The sequence below is a fragment of the Berghia stephanieae genome, chromosome 1 (assembly GCF_034508935.2).
Source record: "Berghia stephanieae isolate SIO BIC M18660-M18661 chromosome 1, UCSD_Bste_1.3, whole genome shotgun sequence".
Taxonomy (NCBI): Eukaryota; Metazoa; Mollusca; class Gastropoda; order Nudibranchia; family Aeolidiidae; genus Berghia; species Berghia stephanieae.
The window spans coordinates 47,082,461-47,107,083 of record NC_088360.1 but is presented as its reverse complement, the minus strand read 5'-3'; the positions used below and the strand labels follow the sequence as shown (position 1 = coordinate 47,107,083).

General features: G+C 33.5%; 1 protein-coding gene across 2 annotated transcripts in view; it reads right to left on the bottom strand.

Annotated features, from left to right (window-relative positions):
* Nucleotides 1–471: 471 nt before the first annotated feature.
* LOC144976405 (putative ferric-chelate reductase 1) overlaps nt 472–24,623 on the bottom strand; it is a 36,464-nt gene continuing 12,312 nt past the window's right edge. Inside the window, exons 1-16 of one of the 2 annotated variants that reach the window (XM_078920694.1) lie at nt 22,985–23,362; nt 19,418–19,709; nt 18,546–18,715; nt 17,692–17,780; nt 16,395–16,491; nt 15,887–16,087; nt 15,085–15,219; nt 14,342–14,519; nt 13,127–13,249; nt 10,783–10,898; nt 9,926–10,012; nt 9,426–9,494; nt 6,555–6,654; nt 5,924–6,070; nt 5,084–5,154; nt 472–4,472 (exon numbers count right to left, since the gene is read on the bottom strand). In XM_078920694.1, coding sequence (XP_078776820.1) covers nt 4,380–4,472; nt 5,084–5,154; nt 5,924–6,070; nt 6,555–6,654; nt 9,426–9,494; nt 9,926–10,012; nt 10,783–10,898; nt 13,127–13,249; nt 14,342–14,519; nt 15,085–15,219; nt 15,887–16,087; nt 16,395–16,491; nt 17,692–17,780; nt 18,546–18,715; nt 19,418–19,658 — 1,917 coding nt within the window. In that variant the 5' untranslated portion in view covers nt 19,659–19,709; nt 22,985–23,362 and the 3' untranslated portion in view covers nt 472–4,379. Of the gene's footprint in view, nt 4,473–5,083; nt 5,155–5,923; nt 6,071–6,554; nt 6,655–9,425; nt 9,495–9,925; nt 10,013–10,782; nt 10,899–13,126; nt 13,250–14,341; nt 14,520–15,084; nt 15,220–15,886; nt 16,088–16,394; nt 16,492–17,691; nt 17,781–18,545; nt 18,716–19,417; nt 19,710–22,984; nt 23,363–24,623 lie in introns of those variants that run through there. The other variant, XM_078920685.1, reaches the window with a different exon arrangement.

The following is a 24,623-nucleotide window of genomic DNA, read 5'->3' as shown; positions in this document are numbered from 1 at the left end:
TGAGATCACCTAAGTCTCATTCGGACACAAGTACAAGAACCCATTAAGAGGAATACACTCCAATGTCTACAAGATATGTACAAAACAAAACAAAAATATAACTGTCAGTACATAACAAAGAGATAATTTACAAGGAAAAAAAAAGTATCTCCCAAATCTAACACATTTTACTGTTTCCCTCTCAGCCAAGGGCCAGGACAGAAAGTAATCCTTTTCCAAGGCAAATACTGAAAGCAACACAGAAAACATATAGAGGGTGATAGAAAACACAGCTAGTGACCTCCTGCCTACCATGGGAAGTCAAAAGACCCCACCTAGGTAATAGGATTGGGCGCGACCCAGCAGAAACTGTTGTGATCTCCCTCTTCCCCACGACCATCAATCAAATGAAATGTCATTTTATAGCACACCTATACTATACCCATTAAGGGAGGCAATGAGCTTTTCAGGAAAAAATTAAACCAAAAGAGCTTTTGAACGTTTAATTATTTTATTAGTTTAGTCTACTATGATTTAAAAAGTAATATTTATATATAATAACAAAAAAAAAAAGAGAAAAAATTATCCAAACAAATTTCTATAAAAACGAGTATAAAACAGCATTCTTGAGAAACAATCAGCGAATAAAACATCTTGTGAGAGGTTGGAATAATGAGACGGTTTTATAATAAGAAAAAGACCAGAGACGGCATCAAATAATCAAAAGATTCTTAGAATTCCGTAAAAAAAAAAAAAATATATATTTAAGAAAAATATTGAAAATGAAAATGACATTGAGAAAAGATGTAACTAAAAGTAAATGGATTCTCGAATTACCATATCATTATAACAGAATATGAGATTAGCTTTATGTATATTTAAATATATATGTAAACCAACATTTGATTATATTCAGCTCATAAAGTTAAATATTGGGATAAAACATTTTTCAAGTGGAAGAGACACATCTCAAACAAAATATCGATTTCCTAAACTAGTTAATTTTTTAATTGGATTTAATTCATTTTTTTCATTTTCATTATATTTAATTTAATTTGGCTCAAAACAAAATCTTTTTTTTTCTGAAAAAAAAATACAAAACAAAATGGTCAATATCAACCTCCTAAACTGATATACTTTTTTCATTGGATCTAATTTCGTACTCTGTACTGAAGAAATGAATTTTTTAAAACGGATTAACAATAGTGAGGTTTTTCAAGAGAAGATAAGATTTAAAACTTAATTATGAATTCCTTTCTCATGTAAGGAGTTGATAGATAAATTTCGTTTATATCACAAATAAAGTAGAAATAGCACCAATAAATCGATAATGTACCATAAGTCAGCAGATTGGCTATGCAACAATATAATATAACAAAAGTGCAGCATGGATTTATTGACAAAAATATATAGACATCACGCTTAAGTCAACATTGCTATCTCCTTTTTTGTTTTATTAGCTTTTCTTATTCTTTTTAAACCAAATATAAAAATGTTATATTGAGGCAGCTTTGACCATAAGATCCCAATCTGCTTTTCAATTTAGATTATGAACCAATGATATTCTGCAGTTCACAAAATTTACAATTGATTCTTATCAGATAGTCACTGTGTTTCCCTTTTTTTTTTTTTTGTTGTTGTTGTTCTTGGGTCTCGAAATGAATATCTTCTAACTTATATTGTCCCTGTGATATCTATATATCTGTCCTGCACTGTGTATAAAGATCAATATAATAAAGTAAAGAGCTTTATAGCATATATACAGATGTTAAAAAGTATGGTGAGGAATATTTGAATAAAAGGCAGAGTATTTTTCATATTGTGGTGATTACCTATTTAGAAAACTTAAATTTACAGAAATGACTGTCGATGTATACGATGTATTTATAATTATAGTAAACTGTAAGGCGATTTGTATTTCTAAGAGGAAGGCACATTAACATAAAGGTACTGAACAGTTGTCAAGGCAGTGAAGAAAAAAAATAATTTGAATTAATAGAGAGAGCAAAAGGAATTTATGAATATTCCTGTAATTTCATATGTACCTATATGATTCAGTGATTTACAAAAAAAATAAAGTGTTATTTGTTGCCAATAAAAATCCCGTATTTATTTTTTATAGACGAGAAGAGCAAATAAAAATCATGGAGATGTAACATCGATGAACAAAAGATTAATCATAAATTACCTCCCCCTCTTACCATGTATTACCATCAACCAAAAGGAATATTTATAAAAACAAAAGCATCCTTGACAGATATGTCCATCTGACTGCCTCTATGCAATGGGTCCTAACCGGGACCTTAACAGAATCAGATAATTTCATTCAAGAGCATGAACAGAAAATTATGTGGAAGGGTAGTACACATGTTGGGGGAGACAGCAAGTGTTGAATATCCCAGCCAGTGATAGGGTTAAAATAAAATTCAGCAAATATGCATGTAATTAAATATATCATAAAACATCACCCTGGCCATAAAAGAAATAAAAATAAATCTATTAAATGCTAATAAGATTTTTTTTAAATTGACAAACTTTCAAAAAGAAACAGGAATTCGTCCAAAATTTAAAGATTAAAAATTTAACAGCGAATATCACGATTTAACATAAAACAATAAATAATCATAACCTGTTCTTTGTCAATTACCATTAAGTTTGACAAACTCACAACTCATTGATTACCATAGGGTGAATAACTAGATAGGGCTCAGAACACCAAATAACTTGAGTCACATAAGCCTGTGAAACAGGACTCGCCTTTTTCTTGTTTTGCAAATGATATGGTCATTCTGGGTTGTACAATACTACAAACATATAAATAACTTTTCAAAGAATCAAACCAATTGAAAATGTCCTGGAAAACCTCCTTTATTCTACTGCAGTAAATCAGCGTCATAAACATTTGGTGCTAAAAACTGATACTCAAGTTCCCCCCCCTCAAAAAAAAAAAAAGAAAAAGAATTGATCTTCACCAAAGGATTGCCATGAAGATGTGATAATCTCAGCAGTAAAATGAATATATTAAAGGGAAAAAAAAACAAAAGACACCAGTATTACAAGTCACGTTTACCGTATATGCTTTCACAAATTAAATCATTACACTTCACATGAATATAAATAAATACACCAGAGTATTATATAAATTATTACACAACATGCACTGTCAAAATCATGTGCAGAACAGTTTAAAATTTGATTCTCATGCATTGCCAGTTTAACTCATTCGCCCAAAATCTGTTTTAATTATTTTGTATCTAGAATATGTTAAATGATCATTATGATCATGCAGTACAGTAAATTTGCCTTAATGAAATTTCATATCTGTTTAAAATTTGTTTTCTGGCCGTCAATAGTTGCCTGGTCGTATTCACAAAGACAAGCATCAAAAGTTGAGTACAAAATAATGTACACAAATGAATATAACATCTTCAAAAAACAATAAAATACTAAACAGGTTCAAAACCTTTCTTCAGCCAATTTCAATTGTTTTTTTTTGGTTTTTTTTTTTTTTATATATGCTGAAGAAGAATTCGGAGTGTGAAATATTCCGTGTTTAGTATTTTGTTCTTTTAAAAAAAAAAAAACTGTTATAATCATTTTTGTACATTACATTTTACTGTTAATAACCTCTAGCAGCTTAATATTCACTTTGATAAAAACAAATGAGAGAAATTTGTAATGCGAACCAGTTGACGCAGAAAACAAAATTTAGGCATCTAACTTTGACAATTGTCTTATGCTACTAAGTTCCAATTTTTAGTTTCTTATTTCAAACATTTGTATTTTTCTAAATTAATTTTCAGAGGGAACAAACATATACATTTCAGTGAGACAGGCATTATGACTTGCTTATCAATATGTATGTCATGAGATGTAAGGATGACCAAAAAAAAAAAAAAAGAAAGAATGAAAGAAAAGAAAAAAGAAAAACATGATAATAAAAAAAACAAAAAATTTTTTTGTGTAAAACCACATTTTTCTTTTTAAAGATTCACAAATTCTTATAAGAGATTTTTTAATAAGAGTTGAGACTTTGATGATGATTTTAAAATATTGCCTCAATCTTGATAACAAAGAGATACATGTTATCTTTTTTGGATGACTTCTATCCAGGAGAAAGAATGGATATTGACTTTCTCAATTCCAAACAACACAGACCTGCTAAGGTACCCATCCATCCAGTAACCGAATATCATGTGAAAAAATATGGATAGGGTCTCATAACACAAAATCGACCAATTATTAAATCATATTACAATTTTGAACATTTTATTTTTACTTGGACGCAGAATTTATATAAAAAGAGATGGGACAAGTATCCAGAACTTGATGAGAACAACGAAGATATTCAGGTAACAATTCTATAAAATCTGTCCGGCCTGTGTGTTGGTGTTGATGAATTAAGAGACAGCAATGATGATAACCATGATGAGAGTGATGAGGATGGTGACTGCAAAGTGGAGAAGCAGCATGAATCTCTTGAATCGACGGCCCTGGAGAAAAAAAAAAAACCCAACAAATAACAAACAATCATGGCTATTTAATTTTGAAGGAGAATGTATTTCCTACTAATGTACTAATCTCAACAAAAGCTAAACAGCATGATTCATGTCAGTTGTCTCTAACTCGGACATATACACAGACTGCACAACCACTAATGTCAAATATCAACACCTGTAAACCGCTAATCAAAAGCTTTGATTTATATAAATAAATAAATGTTAAAACCTCAGAAGAAGCATGTAACAATCATAACCAAGTAATTCAAACTTCATAAAACAATTAAACATAATGGACTCTATAAGGCTGAACTATTATGTAATAAATACATGTACCTACACAAATATACAGATAAAAGGAAATAACACCAGAGTAGACACACACACACACACACACACACACACACACACACACACACACACATATATTATATCTATATATATATATATATATATATATATATATAAAAATATATATATATATATATATATATATATATATATATATATATATATATATATATATATATATATATATATATATATATATTATACACATACATATAGATGCCCACACACACAAAATACAAAAGCATAAAACTCACAGCAGGTTCTGGGACTGGGTGGTGTTGCTTTGGATAGTCTCTTTTCAACAGCTCATGTTTCTTCCTCTTCTCTGAATGGCGAAGAAAAACAAAATTTAAAAAAGAAATATAGCTCAGTAGCTCAACATTCAATTCCAAAAGGATCAAATAATGTGATCTCTCTCTCTCTCTCTCTCTCTCTCTCTCTCTCTCTCTCTCTCTCTCTCTCTCTTTCTTTCTCTCTCTCTCTCTCTTTCTTTCTTTCTCTCTCTCTCTCTCCCTTTACTCCCCCCCCCCTTTTCAACACTGTAGAACAAAGTTATGAAGTAAAAGGATGCATGGGAATGCGCTTAATAGTATTTATTTATTACATACGTGAAACATCAGATAATTAATGAATTATAAATTGGCATATCAGAACTGCAGAGGATTGAGGACTAGTTTTCATAATTGCAAATGCTTGCAGAAGAAAACCAGAATTGTAAATAATTGCAAAGGATAATGTGAAAATAAGAGAACTGGCAATCCAATCTTGAAACCAATAATAATTAAGTATGTCAAACAGAGCACACTATCAATGAGTACGATTGGTTCTTAATCTTTAAAAATTTACTGACTTATTTACGAAACAAATAATTCAATTCACAAAGCGACCAAGATAACAGAAAAGCCTGTTCATATGAGAGAGAGAGAGAGAGAGAGAGAGAGAGAGAGAGAGAGAGAGAGAGAGAGAGAGAGAGAGAGAGAGAGAGAGAGAGAGAGAGAGAGAGAGAGAGAGAGAGAGAGAAAAATAGAGAGAGAGAGAGAAAAGTGGGTTTCTAAAATATACAAAAACAAAAATAATGGACAAAGAATGGATACCTTTGTTCTTCTTGTGTGTGACACACTGGTGGATCTCTAGAGTGATTTCTACGATGATGTGGAAGATGACCCAGAAAACGAGAATCCATGTGGCCCACCATGGTACAGCTGCCTTGCCGAAATTCATCCCAATGAAGATATTGGGGACTGGAAGTAGAGGCAAAAATATATGATGATATCAAACAAGGGCAATTATTGTTTTTTAAAAACGATTTGCTGTTATATGATCATCATACATTTAGAATTTTTCCGTCCAAAGGGTAGCAAGCAATTGCTATTGTCCATTTCACATTATAGAAACCGGGATAAACTCCAGCTCCATGGGCCTAATGGCTCTGAAGAACGAGAAAGAGGTGGGATGTTACCTTTTGAGATATTATGCAAAGGATTAGCGGAAAAAAGACAACAAAATTCTCACCAACACTGACATTATGTACTTAGCTCAGTATCCTATGCATTGTATGCCAAGAGGTGAATAATCTCACATTGGTACAATGGATTCAATATGATTCAGTGGGTACTTAACTGGAAAAAAGAATCGCACAGTAAAAAGCAGAAAATAGAACAAAAATATAATACAAAATCAATCCGAATCTGATAAGAAATATGAATACAGAGATATAGGACTTACTGGCTAGGACATTGGCAATAGTAGCAAAGATCCAGTAGAGCCAATTGAAGACATTCCTACAGTCATGTCCCTTGCCTGGTCTCAGGAGAGCAATAAAGGGCTGTCCATGGAAATATGATTGCAATGACAATCAATAAGATACAATAACAATAATAACAACCAATGTGATACGATTACGATAGCAATGATGACAACTAAAGTGATATGACACCAATGAATACATGGACAATCAATGTAATATGATAGCAATGATGACAACCAAAGTGATATGACTGCTATGAAAACATGGACAATCAATGTGATATGATAGCAATGATGATAGATGACTATCAATGTGATGTAATAGCAATGAATACAAGACAATCAATGTGATATGATAGCAATGAATACATGACAATCAATGTGATATGATAGCAATGATGACAGATGACAATCAGTGTGATATGATAGCAATGATGACATATGACAATCAATGTGATATGATAGCAATGATGACAGATGACAATCAATGTGATATGATAGCAATGATGACAGATGACAATCAATGTCAATGCGATTTGATAGACTAGAGAGAAGACAGATATGGTAAAAGTCAACTCAAAAGCTTTGTCTGTAAAAATTTGACTTTCAGAGAATTTGACCTTGATAAAAAATGGGCTGGCAAAAATGTGTGCGGAATGGTATTTGACACCCGAAACTCGGGTGTATCTTGACACTAGATTATTCGCCACCCGAGTTGTGTAAAATTATCAGCATGGTGGTAAGGCTAAATGGTTGTCTGAAGGCAGGGACTAATAAAAATGCTTAGGCATGAAATGATTCAAACCATGAACAATTCGAATGCAAACCCTTCGCCTGCATAACAAAACAAAACAAATGTCTAAACAAATAAATAGAATGTAGTGTGCGCTACTCGTTGGATGGAGTCTGAATGAATTGAAAGCCTGGTGTGCCGAGAGAAAGGTGTGATACTGCATACATATTTGTAGGTCTGATGTTATGAGCTCATTGTTGTAATGGAAATATGAAGAGAGAGAGTTATACATGTACTGTTGACGGTCTATGTGAGTATGGGAGACAAACTGAGAATGATAGAAGTTGCCAGTTTGTATTTTGGAATAGACAAAAATACAGTGCAGTCCTGATAATTCGAATTGGGTGGGAAAAGCAAATGACTTCTATTTATCAGAATTCGATTTGTCTCCAAACAAGGAAAATAACTAAACCTGACTCCAGGTATCAGGGTTATATTACTGTTGTAATATTGTTGTACCCTTGTTGTACACGTATGCTTTGGCCCTGGCCAATCCGTGCCCTGGCCCTTACACTTACAAGCTACACAATAGCACAGAGTAGTAGTTAACACTGCATGCTGTGTAGGCCCTCTACTTCTAGATCTTGATCCATCGATCAATAAAGAAAGACAGCACAGAAGAGAAAGAGAAACGCGTGGAGTGGGGTGTGGCCTATGATTGTTCGTGCAGTGTATTGGTCAGCTTGTGGTTATCACTGTGTGTTAGATCTATTTATAACCAACCCCCTTTGTTAGCCAGCGGCCAGCAGACCACAAGTTAGTCTTAGTGATGAGAGCGCGAGAAGGAGAGAGGGATGACGCGAGACAGCTGGTCAATTTGGAGAAAGAAGAGAGAGGGCGGGTGGGACGGAGAGGGAACAACACGCCATTACATGCCTCAGGGGTCTAGTTATTATTATTATTAGTCAGCTCAGTCATTAAAACGCGTGGGAGGGTGGATACGGAGAACAGGCAGTTCGTTATGACCTTCCAGAGTTGTTTTTTTCTAGTGATGGGCAAGCACTTGCACTTCGAATAAAGAGAATAACGACTGTTCGAATTCGAATTAACCATGAATATTTTATATAGAAAAAGAAGAAAATAATTCATTACATCGTATTTTCTTCGATTTAAAAGAAATTCGGTTAATCAGATTTCGAATTATCTGGACTGGACTGTAATAGAAAACAATAACAAAAACAAGTTAAAATAAAGACTCAACTTTTCAGGTTGCCGAATTATCTGGTGAGAATAGACACCCAAGTTTTGGGTGTCAAATTATCTAGTGACAAAATACATCTGAGTTTCGGGTGTCGAATTATCCAGTGACAAAAGATATCCAAGTTCTGGGTGTCAAATTAACACTCCCAAATTTGTAGGATATGTATCAGCCAAACGCACGAATCAGAGTTAGGGGTTTAGGCAATGGTTCTTTACAGTTGGAACAGCCAGAACATATCTTTGTGATTGTTGGTAATATGGTGTTAACCAACACTAATAGGCAGATTTCTCAAATTACAACTGACACAAAGCTGCCCCTATCTTTCTCTCATAATAAAAATGAAAAGCGGGAAAATAGAAAGCTCAAGATATTCCCATGAAATAGACAAAGCTTAAACATAATCATTGATCATGAAATCGGGATGTGATGATTATTCTTGTCAATATAATTTTAATGTCATGGATTAAAAATAGTTAATAAGATTACCAACAATTTTCAAAGGAAGTTTCTATTGATGCTATGCATTCAAGGAAAGTACTCACAACATCTGCCAGTCAAACCGTGAACGTTTATATTCTGATATAATTTAGTTAGTAGTAACTATCAAAATAGCTGTCTAAAAAGGATAACAAGAGCTGAGTGACATCAATTTCGTTACTTCTATATAACATTTATAACTCATTAATGAGCAATCAAACCATTTTATTTTAATTCACGTTCAACTTGAGTGAGCTAAATCAACTGAGTTCTGAATGACAAAAAACATTTTATAAAACATTTTGAAGGTGGTGATGAATCTGATGATGATGATGATGATGATGACGATGATGATGATGATGACGATGAAACAACTTACCAAGATGAGTACACAGACGAAGATGATGATACCAAGAATTGGATGGGCCCTGTAGGGAAGATCTCTTGCCTGGGAACAAGATATGAGAAATGTATTGAAAAAGAGGGGATTTTAGGCATACTTTGATTTTTAAATCAACATAGATTTAGGACTTGCCTACTTAAACACAGACTCATAACAATTCAACAACTATTGTTTTCACTACGGTAATGGTGGTAACTGTTGATTTGATTGTTATTGTGGTGATAATGATGTTGGGATTGGTGATGATGATGATGATGGAAAGGTGGAAGTGACCTTATTGATGATGCTGGAAATTGTGACGTGTTGGTGGCGACTTTAATTGTGACAAATTTGTTTTGTTTTTAAGGGTTTTACAGCCCTTACGGCACATTTTGGTCATATCACAAAACAAAAATGAGGGTGGTGGTTGTGACGGAGACATGTTGATGGCAGTGGTAGTGATGATATATGTGTCAACAAAATCAAGATAAACTTACATAAGTGTATCCGTCTGCCTCAATGAAAATGAGAATGACGGCAATGACTACTAAGATGAACACCATTGTCATTGCTTTGAAATGGCCCTGTTGTCCAGAAAGATAAAAAAAAAATGAAACAACAAAAAGGACTAAGTCATACAAGCATTTTAAGACATAAGACAATAAACTTTAATACAATAAAATTGTTTTAATGACATTTCGGACAGATTATACATACTTATACATACAAATCATAACCCTGTGACGTAAAACTTACTGACGAAATCAACTACTAGGATATACAGTGCAACATCATCTGGGACCAGAAAATCATGTCATTATCCGGGGGTGTCGTGATCCAGAGGTTGGACTGTATGTAATGCACAGGATAATTCTATACCAGATTGTTTTTGACTTTTTTAATTACTTTTCTTCATAAAGATGAGCTATATTAAAATTGTTACATTCTTAATCAATCTTTCAGTGTCTTATAATGTTTGACTGACTGTTTCCCAACTTTTATACATAAAGCCTTTATTGTAACTTCCTCATGGTAGCCATTTGCCTATACTGATACTCAATGACAAAACATTTTTTGTTCATTTCAACCATCTTTACTTCATATATCAATAGATTTGGATGGTTGCCAAATTATCTGAAGAAATCTCAAGTACACTTTTTGACAAGTTGGGGGGAAGGGGTGGGTCATCTTAATTTCAGATTTAAAAGTTTTCTGGATAAATTGGAATAAGAAAAGGTTTAGTTAAGTTGTTGCAGTTTACAGGTCACATCAATTTTTTCAATGTTTTCTTAAGAAGACTGGCTAAGTTAGAATGTATATCATATTCAATACTTCACCCATGTCCAGGCCTTACCGCAAACCAGTATTTCCTGTCGTAAACACGTTTCTCTGGCCACATTGGTTGGTAGTATTTGGCAAGGAGAAACCCAACAGAGGAAAACAGTACCCATGCAATGATCATCAGGCAGCCTGCATAGAAAGGAAAAAGTTTGATGGGATGGATAGTAGAGAATTAATAGAATAACAAGGGAGTAAATGACGAAAAAAAAAAAAAAACAAGAAGAGAAAAACTCTTTCCAATTACACTTTTCAAGACAGGACTTGTATTTTTTAATAAAGGGATTGAAAGGTGAACTAAGTCTAAAATTCTTATGCCGTGTAAAAAAATTTAGGAGCATCAACTGTAGGCTATATCCTTTGAATCTGTATGCACAGGTTCTGCAAATAACATTCATGTGAGACACAGCTCATTGGCCTAACAGAGAAATAACACAGGCTATGGATGCAGGTGGACAAGAAGATATGCTTGTCCTTGATTTCAGCAAAGCATTTGACAAAGTCATTCACAGTCTCCCGTCCAACATTATGGGATAAGAGGAAAATTAAATACCCGGATCAACAACTTTTTATCAGATTGTAAACAAGCTGTCTTAGAAAATGGAGAAAAATTCTCTTATATCCCAGTTGAGTCTAGTGTACTACAAGGCTTCTTACTTGGCCTGCTGTTGTTCCTGTTATTTATTAATGATCTACCCGTAAGCCTCAATTCTGTAACAAGACTTTTTGCAGATGATACAGCTTGTCACAAAAATATAAAAAGCACTCCAAACCAAATTCAATTACAACAAAACCTCAACAAGTTGGTGATGTGGGAGGAGCAGTGGAAAATGTCTTTCAACCCCAACAAGTAATTTGAATGTCTCAGCATAATTACCACTTGCATGGACAGAAGCTGGTAGAAGTAAACCAAACTAAATATCTCGGTGTAACAATAATGACAGACATGAAATAGAACAACTACATTCAAAACATCAACCTGTAAAATTAGCCGCTTACAAAGCCATGGTCAGACATTACATGGAGTATGCATGTTCTGTACGGAATCCATACACAATGGATAGTATTATTAACTTTTAGTTATACCACCAAGGTCAAATTAACATTACATCCAAGTTTCAGCTGAAACTTTTGACCTGCCGACAGCACTCGTACATCACGTCCACTGACATACAATTTTCCAGCCTAAAAAACATCTCACAGACAATCGAGTTTCTTCCCCAAAACAGCAAAGAAATGAAACAGCCTCCCAGGTGAAATTGTCTATGCGGCAAACGTAGAAGCTTTCAAAATGTCTTTTCCATCTACCTTATGTATACTCCTGAGCAGCATTAATTATGAAAATCGTGAACAAGATGGAGCTGGCTGTCTTAACCCGAAGAAGAAGACAACAAAACTAAAAACATAATCTCTACCCTATGGTAGATTAACCTATTTAAAGTGAGGCTGAATTTCTTTGAAACCGTAACTGCTCCTATTATCTATCTATGACGAGATCGTTTGATTATTGTTATTTTTACAAAGAGAGAGAAAAAAGCGATAGAACTCAAATTTCATTGAAGCCTGAGTTGATTTGCTACTGCTGCTCTCTTGGTGAAAAAAAAAAAAATATAATGTCGGGTTAGAGTAAAGTCGAACTCAGTCTGAAAACAGTCAACAAAAAAGAATATCTCCAAAAAATTCTAAACCAAGAACAATAGCTGGATTTAGAACCCAATAAATTATAAGGGCACTATAATATGAATCTAATTTATTTCTCATTTCTATTTAGCCTTTATAGATGTCAAGTTCATAGTAAATTGTTGAAAAAATAGTTTTGTACCTTTCTAAATAGTAGATAATATATTTTATACAGTGGACTTCTTATTTGACAAATTTGCATTCCATTGAACTAGGATTCAAATTCATTTTGTATTTTCTGTCTGGTTAATATTCGTAACAAAACCCTGCTGATACGACCTCAGTTTTAATGAAAAGTGTCCCCCATAACTGACGTGTATCTGAGATTCTCAATATATAATTATAATTAATATACTATTATAAAGATATATAAACAAAAAGAATAATGATGCTAAGTTAGAAAATCAAGTCTATAAATTTATAACTGACAACATCCTAATTAAAATCCGTTGTAAAAGAGAAGTTTAAACACAAGATGTAAAATCAATTAATGGATCCATCTTTTAAAGTTGCAAGCAAGATGAATGAAATATAAAGGTCATAAAAATATCAAAATATAGTTAAGAATGCTGCTGTTGCATAGAAAAAGTTCTGTGACATACACATAGATAGATAATGCTCTGAACCATCTTATGATGACTTAGGAGAAAACAATATATATATATACAAGGGCTGTTTACCGTGAGCTTTGACCAGTGGATAGCTTGCCAGGCCACTGTAGTCTCTATTTTTGTCCAAACGGACTTCGTCGTCACTAGCATGTGGGAACTCGTCATAGCCTACACCCATGGGGCGGGGTTCTCCTGCAAAAAGAAAGGACGAGTAAGGAAGGGGGTGGGGAAAATTTTGGCATTTAGTCATTACTTCTATATTGTAACATATGATGTTCAATATTTGTCAAAATATATTTGAAAAGTATGGACAGATTTGATGTAGGTAGGTAGCTTTGGATTATTTTTCCTAATTTTGTATTACCCAAGTAGATTTTCATGAGAAACAAATTAACTTTGATTAGCACAATACAGCAGTGATTTTCCACAATCCTATAAATAATATAGATTGTAGGTTAGAACAAAAAAATCACAGCTCAGTGGGTAAAAGTGAAAGACAGCTAAAGAGGCATGCTAACCTGAGTACTTTTGAAAATTTGATGCAAAATAATCTGGGAACAGTTACACTTAACAAATCAACATATCTGCAATAATATGAGTAGCTGGTCAATAAACGCTTAATAGCACAGTTCGATACTCAAGGTTTCATGGTGAGAGGTTTAGAATTTTTTCTTATGGTTACAAGACTCAGGAAAATATTTGATATTAGAAGACCTTTCAGAGGCAGAGAGGAAATAACGGATTAGGGCTAGTTTACATTTTCTCTGACAAATTTGACCCCCACAATTGAACAAGACAAAGATTGAAGATGATTATAAAATAGATATAGAACTAATGTAATCTTGATTAAACTTTGAATCAGCTGTAACAATAATGTTGAAGGCACTGGTTCTAACAACTGGTTAAGCAAGTGCAGTTATTGATGATATGGCAAGGAACTTTTTTGCCAACCCAAAGCCCAAATTCACGATGTCCTGTAGCTCAGGGGCTGCTCTCAGAATAATGAGATTCTTAGATCCAATAACTTTTTAAAAAATGAATATTTATTTTCTTTCTTCAAAGCAAATTCATTTGAGATACTTGCTTGAAAGCTTTACTACAAGTAAAGTTTGATGAACCTTGAACAAATCCCGGATGTTTAAGGTTATTTTTTTTGAAAATTAGCAGATACGTTTCCAAGCTTAATATCTAACCACCTGATTCTTGTTACATCCATATAAAACATAAACCATTTTAGAGACAAACCTCCAAATAGCCAGAAACCCATTAAATTCCATTTCTTACCGTCACTAGCCAACCCATGAGACATAATGATGTGAGGATGCCATCCCCCAAGATTCTTCAATTTAGAACTAAGGGATTTCAGATGTGTGCTCACTGTGAATCTACATTGGAGTCGTTTGTCTCGGAATGAACCTTGCTCTTTCAGCAGGTAATTGTTATAGAGTGGTTTTATCCTGTCCTAGAATGCAAAATGAAATAAAAACCTTAAATCGTTTGAACATAGGTAGGATGATATATGAATGTTCTACTTCACTATAGTCAAATAGCTGTAAAAGATAAATGATTAAAAGGAGGATTAATGAAGTATTTAGAGACATTAAGAAATAATTATCCGTACCCAAGATTCAATATTTGGACCTGTGAGAAGTTTAATTAGGATCCTGGCTTTTACTTTCAAAAATGATTTGTTAAACTCCACTAATATTGAGAATCTATTGATGAAAAATAAATTGTAAAAAACTAAAACAAGGATCAAGCTAATTAATTCTCAGACTAGTTTAAAGCAAGTATATCAACCAATCAGTCAAGTGAAAAGATACGGACATTTAAATATAGAATTGAAATAAACAACGAAGATCCAAACTTTTCCAAACTGATAAGAGTGCCTGACAAGTTTATTACAAACAAAAATCTTTGATAAAGAAAGATGGTTTACTTCTTTTCGTCATCTCAAAATTTATATCATATTTCTTCTGAGGCAGTAGGAAAAACAAAAGTCTAAATTAAATGGATAAATAACTCACCTTTCTCCCTTTAATCAAGGCTGAAATATATTTGTCAATTTTGGATGTCTCATATTCATCATTGTGTTTGCCAAAATAAACCTCTGTTGAGTCATATTCATCAATATGTGCACAAATAAATACGGTATCGTCACCCTAGACAGTAGGATGTATTGTAAGAATTAATCATAATATATATATATGGGAAAGGGAAACACATACAACAAAATTTGGCCATAAAAGCTGCTGTTTATGACTGAATTATCAAATATGAAAAAGATACTTGACAATAAGTTTTCACTCCTCAAAACTGATTTGTGAAATAATCAAACACTTGAAACCTACTGTATCAATACACAAATGGTTGAACTGTGGAGTAGGACTAAGGCCCATTTATTTTTCTTTATTCTCAAATCAATATTTCAATTTTAATATTTTCAAAGCGGTTTTACATTTGATTTATTCACTATGAAAATAATAAAACCTAAATTTTTAAGGTCAGAATTAAAATTCCAACCAAACAACTTGATCATACCTAAAAATTAAGGTTGATGCTCTAGTCATGTCTGCTACAATAATATCTCTTTCCATGTTTCTGGAGAGAAACTCTTATTAAGTGTATGTCACCTTGAAGAGAATGAATACAATTTCTTAAACTGACAACTAATATTTCACATTTCTGGTCATTTCAATTAAAAAATTTCTTGTTGGCATCTGGTTATTCTGACATAACACCGTTCTAAGACAGTGGGTCATGTATGACCGGACAAAGACAATCTTTGTCAAACATAAAATACCACATAACAAGACAGCCACCACATACCACGTAGGTATCATCAGAAAGAGCAGCGGCCACATAGCTGTCAGTGTCTCCTCCAGTCAAACCACCCAGCTCAAACGCAATGCCATGGGTGCTGTCCTGCCAAGTGAGTATGTAGTAGCATTGAGGTTCAATGCATCCCTTAGGCTCACGGAAACATCCCTTTGTTTTACCACATTCATCAGTGTTAATAGGGGGAGTGTACTGGATGGGGTGAAAGAGAGAGGTATTACTTTGTTAAAAATAATAATCATACAAAGGGACCTAATTATGGTGATTGTGGAAACGATGATGAATATAATGGTGATATAATGTTTTTCATATATTTTGTAGATATATGTATTGCTATTATATGTATGAAAATAAATAAATAACAATGGTCAAATGGAATGGGAGTTCAATTTCATTCCCATTTTTTTATCCTTATATTTTTCATTTTCAAATGAATAAATAAAACTTTAAAAATCTACACCAAGAGCTTAATCAGAAACTCAAAATCTTTATTACATACAATGTTTTTCTGTCGAGGAATTCCAAGTGCGCTGTCATACAAAATACGTGACTTTTCCCTCACCCAGAATCTTGTGTCATTTTGGACAAATGAGGCTCTAAACGAGGAGATGAAGTTTGGATTGGAAAAGTGTCATTAGTAAACAAATTTAATAAATAAATAAATAAATCAATTAATAAATAAATAAATAAATAACGATGATGATGATGATGATGATGATGATGATGATGATGATGATGATAATAATAATAATAATAATAATAAGATGATGATGATGATGATGATGATGATGATGATGATGATGATAATAATAATAATAATAATAATAACAATAATATAAACATAATAATTGCTATATAATTAGTATCCAACTGAGCAGATACGAGGGGCTACTATCGGTCTATTATGGAAAACAATAATATCTTGTACACCTGCCACGGTACAACCAAGTCACTGCAAGATACTGCCCTCTGGGCCATTAGACTCCACTGTAATAATAGTATAAAACTTGCAAGTCTAAGACAAAATGTGACTACTAGTGTAGGATAGTGAGATGTTGAACTCCAACTGAGCAGGGAAGACGAACCCGATAGTATTGTAAATGTGTGGCATAATGTAGGAGAGCAGCAAAATAACTAAGGTAAGAAAGTAATGACAACATTTAATTATTCATGATATGGCTTTTTCTATTATAAGCAGAATAATAGTTTTCCAGCCATATCCCTAACATAGCACACAAACACAAAAAGCTTAATGAAAAAGTCGGACCTGAACTGAGAAAGTTTTCAATTCTTTTCATACAAAATCGGATGAGGTAGAGCTAATGTTATTAGCATTATAATCATCATTGTATATGTCATCATCATAATCATTAAGTTGGAGGTGCGAGTCCAGGAGAAGGAAGAACCTTGTCAGGACCCCGGTTTGGATCATTCTTGGTCTGGCTACGCATCTTCAACTGTTCCAGCAAGAGTGCGTCTAGGCTGGTATCACCTTCAGGGTCATGGCAGCATGCAAGCTCCTGTACGATGACAACGTGTTGATCCTTTGGGAACTGTGATGCCTGCCAAAAGTGACAGGCAGCTCCAAAGACAAGCAATCACATGGTCCTCCACTGTCCATTAACGAGACTTGCAGATGGCTATGAAATAGGTCTTAGGGCGGAGGAAGACTTCCAAAGCTGGGTCGATGAAATGAATTTGGAGGTGTAGCCATACGCTATTGCAACTACTATCATCATCATAACTAAGTTTTAATTCTATTAACCTAATATACAAAAGAGACATCAATCTATTACCTGAATTCAATATGGCCATAATTTGTTGCTGGTATCCAATTAAATCTCAATGACCTCACTTGCTTTCTTGTGTGGCTCACTGCAGCAAACTAGAAGAAAAAAAGTTAATAAAAAACAACTAACTCTAGTGAGTCTAATTTGAACTATTTCTTTTTATTATTCTATCCCTGTTGTGAGTAATTACCTGATTGTAAATTGTGATTAATTTGATTCCAATGTTTTTAGGCAATTTAAGCACCAGTATAAAAGTCAAAAGATTTTGATCTCGCTAACAAGCACCTAAGTAAAAAGTAAAATATAGGGGGTGAATTCAGCAAAGATAAAGCAGGTCAAAGAGTAATAAATCCTTGTAATTGGTCTGAAATGATTTTAAAATCCTTGACTGAAAACGACTTTGATTGACTATTTTAACTCTTTGCCAGAAAACGGTCTTTCATGAAAAAAACAAACCATCTTGATGTTGAGGACACACAATTGCATTAAACTATCAATAAACTTTGATTCAATATCAGTAACTAAAAATAGTGAAGAGTTCATGAAACCTCAGAGGTTCTAATCACAATAATGTACATAGCTTACATTGTATGAGATCACTAAATAGATCTTAAGTATTCAGTTATATGAGTAATAAAAATATGTATCTGAACTTCCTTGATACAGTGGAATTTGGAACCAACAAGATCTAAGAATCAGGAATAAAAAACCAAAACAAAAACAAACAAAAAACATTCTAAATTTTCTCTTTAACATGGTAAAAGTATTAGCAACATGAATTCAGTGAATTTTCATATTCTGGATCTACATTTTCTTCATCCAAAAATAGTTTCTTGATGGCTAAGTTAACTTTTACTCACACCACTAAATGACTTCTCCTGATGATTGCAGTCTTGCTTGATGTCGTAATCTGTGTTTCCCACCAGCTCAAAGCGACCCAGGGCTTTGAATGATCCATGTTTCTCATGCAATTTGTGGGCAACAAGCATGAAGGAACGAAAGGTTTGCCCATCAATGGAGGTCAAAGTCACTGACAGACAAAAAAAATGAGAATACAGAGATAATGTTGATCATGACTGACATAAAGTAAAGCTATATAAAAACAAATCCATTATTATTTAACCCATTAACTTCAATGTCAAGGTTTTTCTTCTAATCGTAATGCTTCTAATAATCACATGGTTACAACTGAAGACTTAATTTCAACCGACATAGAAGTAACAGTGAGGACCAAATCTACAATATCTATATCGTTACATGTTGTGTGGCTATGTGGTCTTGTGGTATGACACTCGCTTTTGGATCAGAAGGTCCTGGATTCGAGCCTTGCTCGGCGCATAGTTGAGTCCTTGGAAAAGTCTCTTTACTCACATTTTCTCACCATACTCAGGTGTAAAATGAGTACCCAGCTGTTGATAGCATTGTCTCTGTCCTAAAAAATTGTTATACCGCTTTACAGGTGTCATGTCCTGTCCTAAGTGTTAAATGTTTCTGTTGGTCACGGACCCCTTGTAAAGCGCTTTGAGTGGATATTGCGCTATATAAAAGCTCAATTTTTTTTTTCTCCATTTAATTACAATGACGATAATAAGGATAATAATGAACCCTCTACCCCCTTTAAAAAACAATTAACATTCGCATAACAAAACCCACAACTCACTACTGCCACAATCAACTCATCCCCCTCCCCCCTTCTATAGTATATTTAACAACCATCATTTAACACTCTTACCTGGCACAGATATGTTGGCAGTGTAAGCATTAATGTCTCTATTTACTATAATCTTGAAAGGTGATGGTGCACTTTGGGGCTCTACATTACCAGGAACATAAGTTGGCCTCATATTGTCACATCTACAACACTGTGTCTTGCCGTTCACAGCACTCTCCGTGGGTACAACATTCAAAAGCACTGCCACAAGGAACGTGGACCAAAAAGTGGACCCCGAAAGGCCCAGGGGTATAGTCTTCATTTTAGCTTGGAGTTTGCTACACAGAGGAATGTTAAAGATGAGGAGTCAAAACTGCAAGAATAAAGAATAGACAAAACAAAATAAAATAATAATTACCCTATTATTAATCTTGGTGAAAATAGCATTTATCATAGTGGTCAAATTAGAGTATTTTCAGTAGGCTACAGAGCAATGAGTTTAATTGGATTTTAACCAAATTAACATTATAATAATTGCTTGTAATCCTTTGAATGCAATAATATTAGTTTATTAGTTTAATATTAGTTTGTATTAAAGCTCTAACAGTACTAACAGACCCATCTGTACAATCACTGCTAGGTGGACATAGGAGACAGAAAACAAAGTCCGACACAACCAGACCCAAACCAGTTTTCCTGCTTGTGACTTGATTGTTCTACTAATTAAAATCTCAAATTGCAACTTTAAGAAATAAAATGGACTCAATTCTTTGGGAATCATTAATGGCAGAAAATGTCTTGAATAACTTAGTTGCGGGAACTTGTGAAAGGAAACTGACAGAGCATTGTTAGAAAAATCACTGTACCTGTGGTATTTAACAGCTCATTCTTCTTAAGAATAAATTATATAGGAGACACTAAATCAAAGATGATGAGAAGAGAAGGTAGAAGAGAAGGAGGGGAAGGGGAAGGAGAGTAATGATAATAAAATATAGTAATATAAATAATAATAATAATAATAATAATAATAATAATAATAATAATAATAATAATAATAATAATAATAATAAAATATTAATAAAATAATAATAATAATAATAATAATAATAATAATAATAAAAATAATAATAATAATAATAATAATAATAATAATAATAATAATAATAATAATGCACACGCAAGGTTCTGGGCGCGTTGTTGATGATAATGATAATGCAGTGATTTTAGAAGAAGATGATGAATAAGGAGGAGTATGGGGGGGGGGGGGGGGGTTAAAAGAGAAAAAGAGAGGGGTGGAAGGTGGAGAGGTTAGGTAATAATAGCATCATCTCTCTCTCTCTCTCTCTCTCTCTCTCTCCCTCTCTCTTTCTCTCTCTCTCTCTCTCTCTCTCTCTCTCTCTCTCTCTATCTATCTATCTATCTATCTATCTCTCTCACTCTCATACACAGACACGCGCATTGTAAAGCACAAGTGATGATGATATTGATGATAATAACGATGTTAGTGTGTTAGGTGTTTGTTTTGTGATATAAGAAGTAGTATATGATGATTAAGGAGGATGAGGAGAGGAGGAGGGTTAATAGGGGTGGGTGGGATTAAAGAGAGAGTAACGCAGCAGCAATAAAAAAAAAAGACAAAACAAACAAACAAACAAACAGACAAAAAAAAGGAAGTAAAACCACCTCTCCCAATCTCTCTCTCTCTCTCTCTCTCTCTCTCTCACACACACACACACACACTCTCTCTCTCTCACACACACACACACACAAACAAATACACATACACACGAACACACGCATTTTTAAATGCACAAGTGATGATGACATTGATGATGACAATGATGACGATATAAGTGGTGTTCGTTTTGTGATATTAGAAGTAGCAGATGATGACTGAGGAGGATGAGGAGAGGAGCGGGGGAGGGGCGTAGAAAGGAAAGCAGAGGAAAGCAATGCAGCAGCAAAAAAATAAAAAAAACAAAAAAAAAACCCCGAACAAACAGACCAAAAAAATTTATTAAAAAATAGGAGGCATAGCAACCTCTCTCTCTCTCTCTCTCTCTCTCTCTCTCTCTCTCTCTCTCTCTCTCTCTCTCTCTCTCTCTCTCTCTCTCTCTCTCACACACACACACACACACACACACACACACTCTCTCTCTCTCACACATACACAACCTCGAACACAAACACGCGCATTTTTAAAGCACCAGTGGTGATGATAATGATGACGATGTTAACGGTGGTGTTTTGTGATATCAGAAGCAGTAGATGAGGACTGAGGAAGAGGGTTAATAGATGTTGGGGGCGGGGGCAGCAGCAATATAAAAATTTTTTAAAAACCCAAAAAACCCTCCCAAAAAACAGACAAAATAAATTTAAAAAAAAATAAATATTAAAAACAAAACAAAACAAATATATATATATATATATATATATATATATATATATATATATATATATATATATATATATATATATATATATATATATATATATATATATATATATATTTAAAAAGTAAGTAAAACCACCTCTCTCTCTCTCTCTCTCTCTCTCTCTCTCTCTCTCTCTCTCTCAAACACCCACACACACCCACACACACAAACATGCACATTTTTAAAGCACAAGTGATGATGATATTGATGATAATGCAGTAAAACCACCTCTCTCATAATGTGCGTGTCCGTGTTTATGTGTGTGTGAGTCCTAAGTGAGGGTGTCAGAAAAAGTTTTGAAAACTTGTATTATTGCATAACTTGTTATAATATTCCTCTATGTCTTGTATGCAAGTTTACAACAAAAAAGATATTATAACATGCTAATCAATAAATGAATGAAACAAGCAGAGGAGTTTGGAAAAAAAACAAACAAACTATCTCAACAGCAAATATAAACCGACACAAACACACACATACACACAAATAAATTTATATAAATATATTCATTATAATGTCATTATGAGGATAACCTAAGCCATGGATTAGACAGTCAATGTGTCTATAGCAATGCTATGGTCTATAGTCATGGATCGTTTTACGCCATGGTAAGAATTGTTTCATAATAAAGATGTACCTACTCTAGTTTGGGGATATGAATAAACGTACACGCTGGGATAAACTGATGTAAACAAAAAAATCTTATCAATATCTCACGAAAACAAAAGCTAGATCAGAATCTGCATATTATGGGCAGGCGGCCACCAACAAACAATAAAAAGTGATGAGCAAAAATGAATATAGACGGTCTATACGAGCTTATTAGAAAAAGAGAAAGAGAAAGAAAAAAAAAATAACACTTAAAAAGGAACATTTCTTTCTTCAGAAAGAGAAGAACCCCCCAAAAAAAACTAAAATAAAACGGTACTAACTATGCTATTATGAAAAATCAAGAAGGGGTTGGCAATGTGGAATAATGAAAAGAAAAATCATATTTTATCAACCTTAAGCAGCTTCTCAAAATTGTTTTTACGTTCTATTTTTTGGAAAAGTCAATTGACATAATTATCATCATTAGTATTGACTTGCTGATCTTCCTATCAAGAATAGGTTGCGAGAGTTCAAATTAATTAGAAAACGTTGTTTAACACCAACACAGACAAAACATAAAATAAATGTAGCTATTCGTTGTTGAGAAGGAAAAGATTATTACCTGGTCATAAAATAATGTGTATCTAGCATCCGTAAACGTTACCAGCCAGCCCCTGCAATGCAACACATTGGCAAACTTGCCCTACCTGTTTGCGGTAGAATATTATCTACCGGAGGCACCAGCATCAAGCATCCTCCAAACACAACGCGTTAATCAACACATAACACGCTTACTAACCGGGACGGCTGGTAATAATGGGCAGGGTGGGCAAATACCAGCCTGTTTTTTCAAGTTATATGCTGTATTACCAGGTCCGAAATAATCAAATCTAAATTAGATAATTTCAAAAGTTACTACTTAAAATTGATACTTTGTACTGAAATCAATTTGTGTGTATTTTTGATAGATTGCGAATCACCATGCATCCCGTAATACATAAACCAGGATACGCTCCTGTTCTTTTTATCACCCCCCCCCCCCCCCAACCACTCCACTCCACTCCGCCCACATCGTCATCTCATCGTCACGTCGCCTGACGGTGATTTTGCTGTCTGGCCTCTCTAGTACTAGGTCGGGCTAATTCAAATGAGCCCACCTTATTAACCAGTGTACACTAAATAGAGATTTTGGCAAACGAACTTTTTCTTATTTATTGCCTTATTACTTGTGCTGGGAAGGTTCCAGTATTGAATTAAATTTATTAATTTACTAATATTATATCAATTTAGTATTAGTTTGTGTTGTTTTAATATATTTGTTTATCCATTTAAATTATTTCTTTTTTTTCCCCTCGTTTTCTTTAGTGTTTCTCAAAACTCATTTATTTAAATTGTTTTCTTATTTGTTTGTTGTTGTTGTTGTTGTTTTTTGTTGTTGTTTTTTGTTTTGTTTTTTTACAAATTAATTTGTTAATTCTTTTTTTTTTATTATTCTTAAAGTAATTACCGCTGTATTTTTATTGCCAGACTAAATATTTTTGCAAAACAATGTAATTTTCTATTGTATTTCCTCTAATAAAACAAAACACTTTTATTCAAAAGTCACGACTAAATAAATATATAAAATACAACCACCATTTTGGTTTTCTCAACAATTGAATTAGTATACGAGAAATACTCTTCTGAGTAAGGAGAGTAAGTAGTTGAATTCTAAGTTATAGAGGAAATACGGAAGGGTGGGCAGATTCCGTGCTTGCCCGTCCTGAAGCTAATACATACATAAGATGGTTCGCGATGAAGAGGCGGGAAGCAAGGGATTGGTTGGGTAAGGAGCAAAGATAACACGGTAATTATTGTGACGATAGTCAAACGAATACATGAGGAGAGATTGGTAACATTATTTTGTCTTAATTATATTGTATGAAGTATTGGCGAAAGCCTAATATTAAATAAACGTTGTTTTTGTTTGTCTTATTTTGACTATGGAACTGATACTGATACTTGTCATAGCAGACCTGCCTACTTTAGATAGGAAAATAAAAATCGTAGTTTTCAGGGCTAATAAAATCGTAGATATTTTAACTACCCTTTAAAAAAATCACCGGAATTTTCGTCTGTTTTGATAGATATCAAATTTTAAAAAACGAGAAAAAATAATTGGAAACGTAATAATGATGGTGATGGTGGTATAGTGGTAGCGGTGGTGGTAGTAGTAATGATGATGGTAATATTATTATTATTATTATTATTATTATTATTAT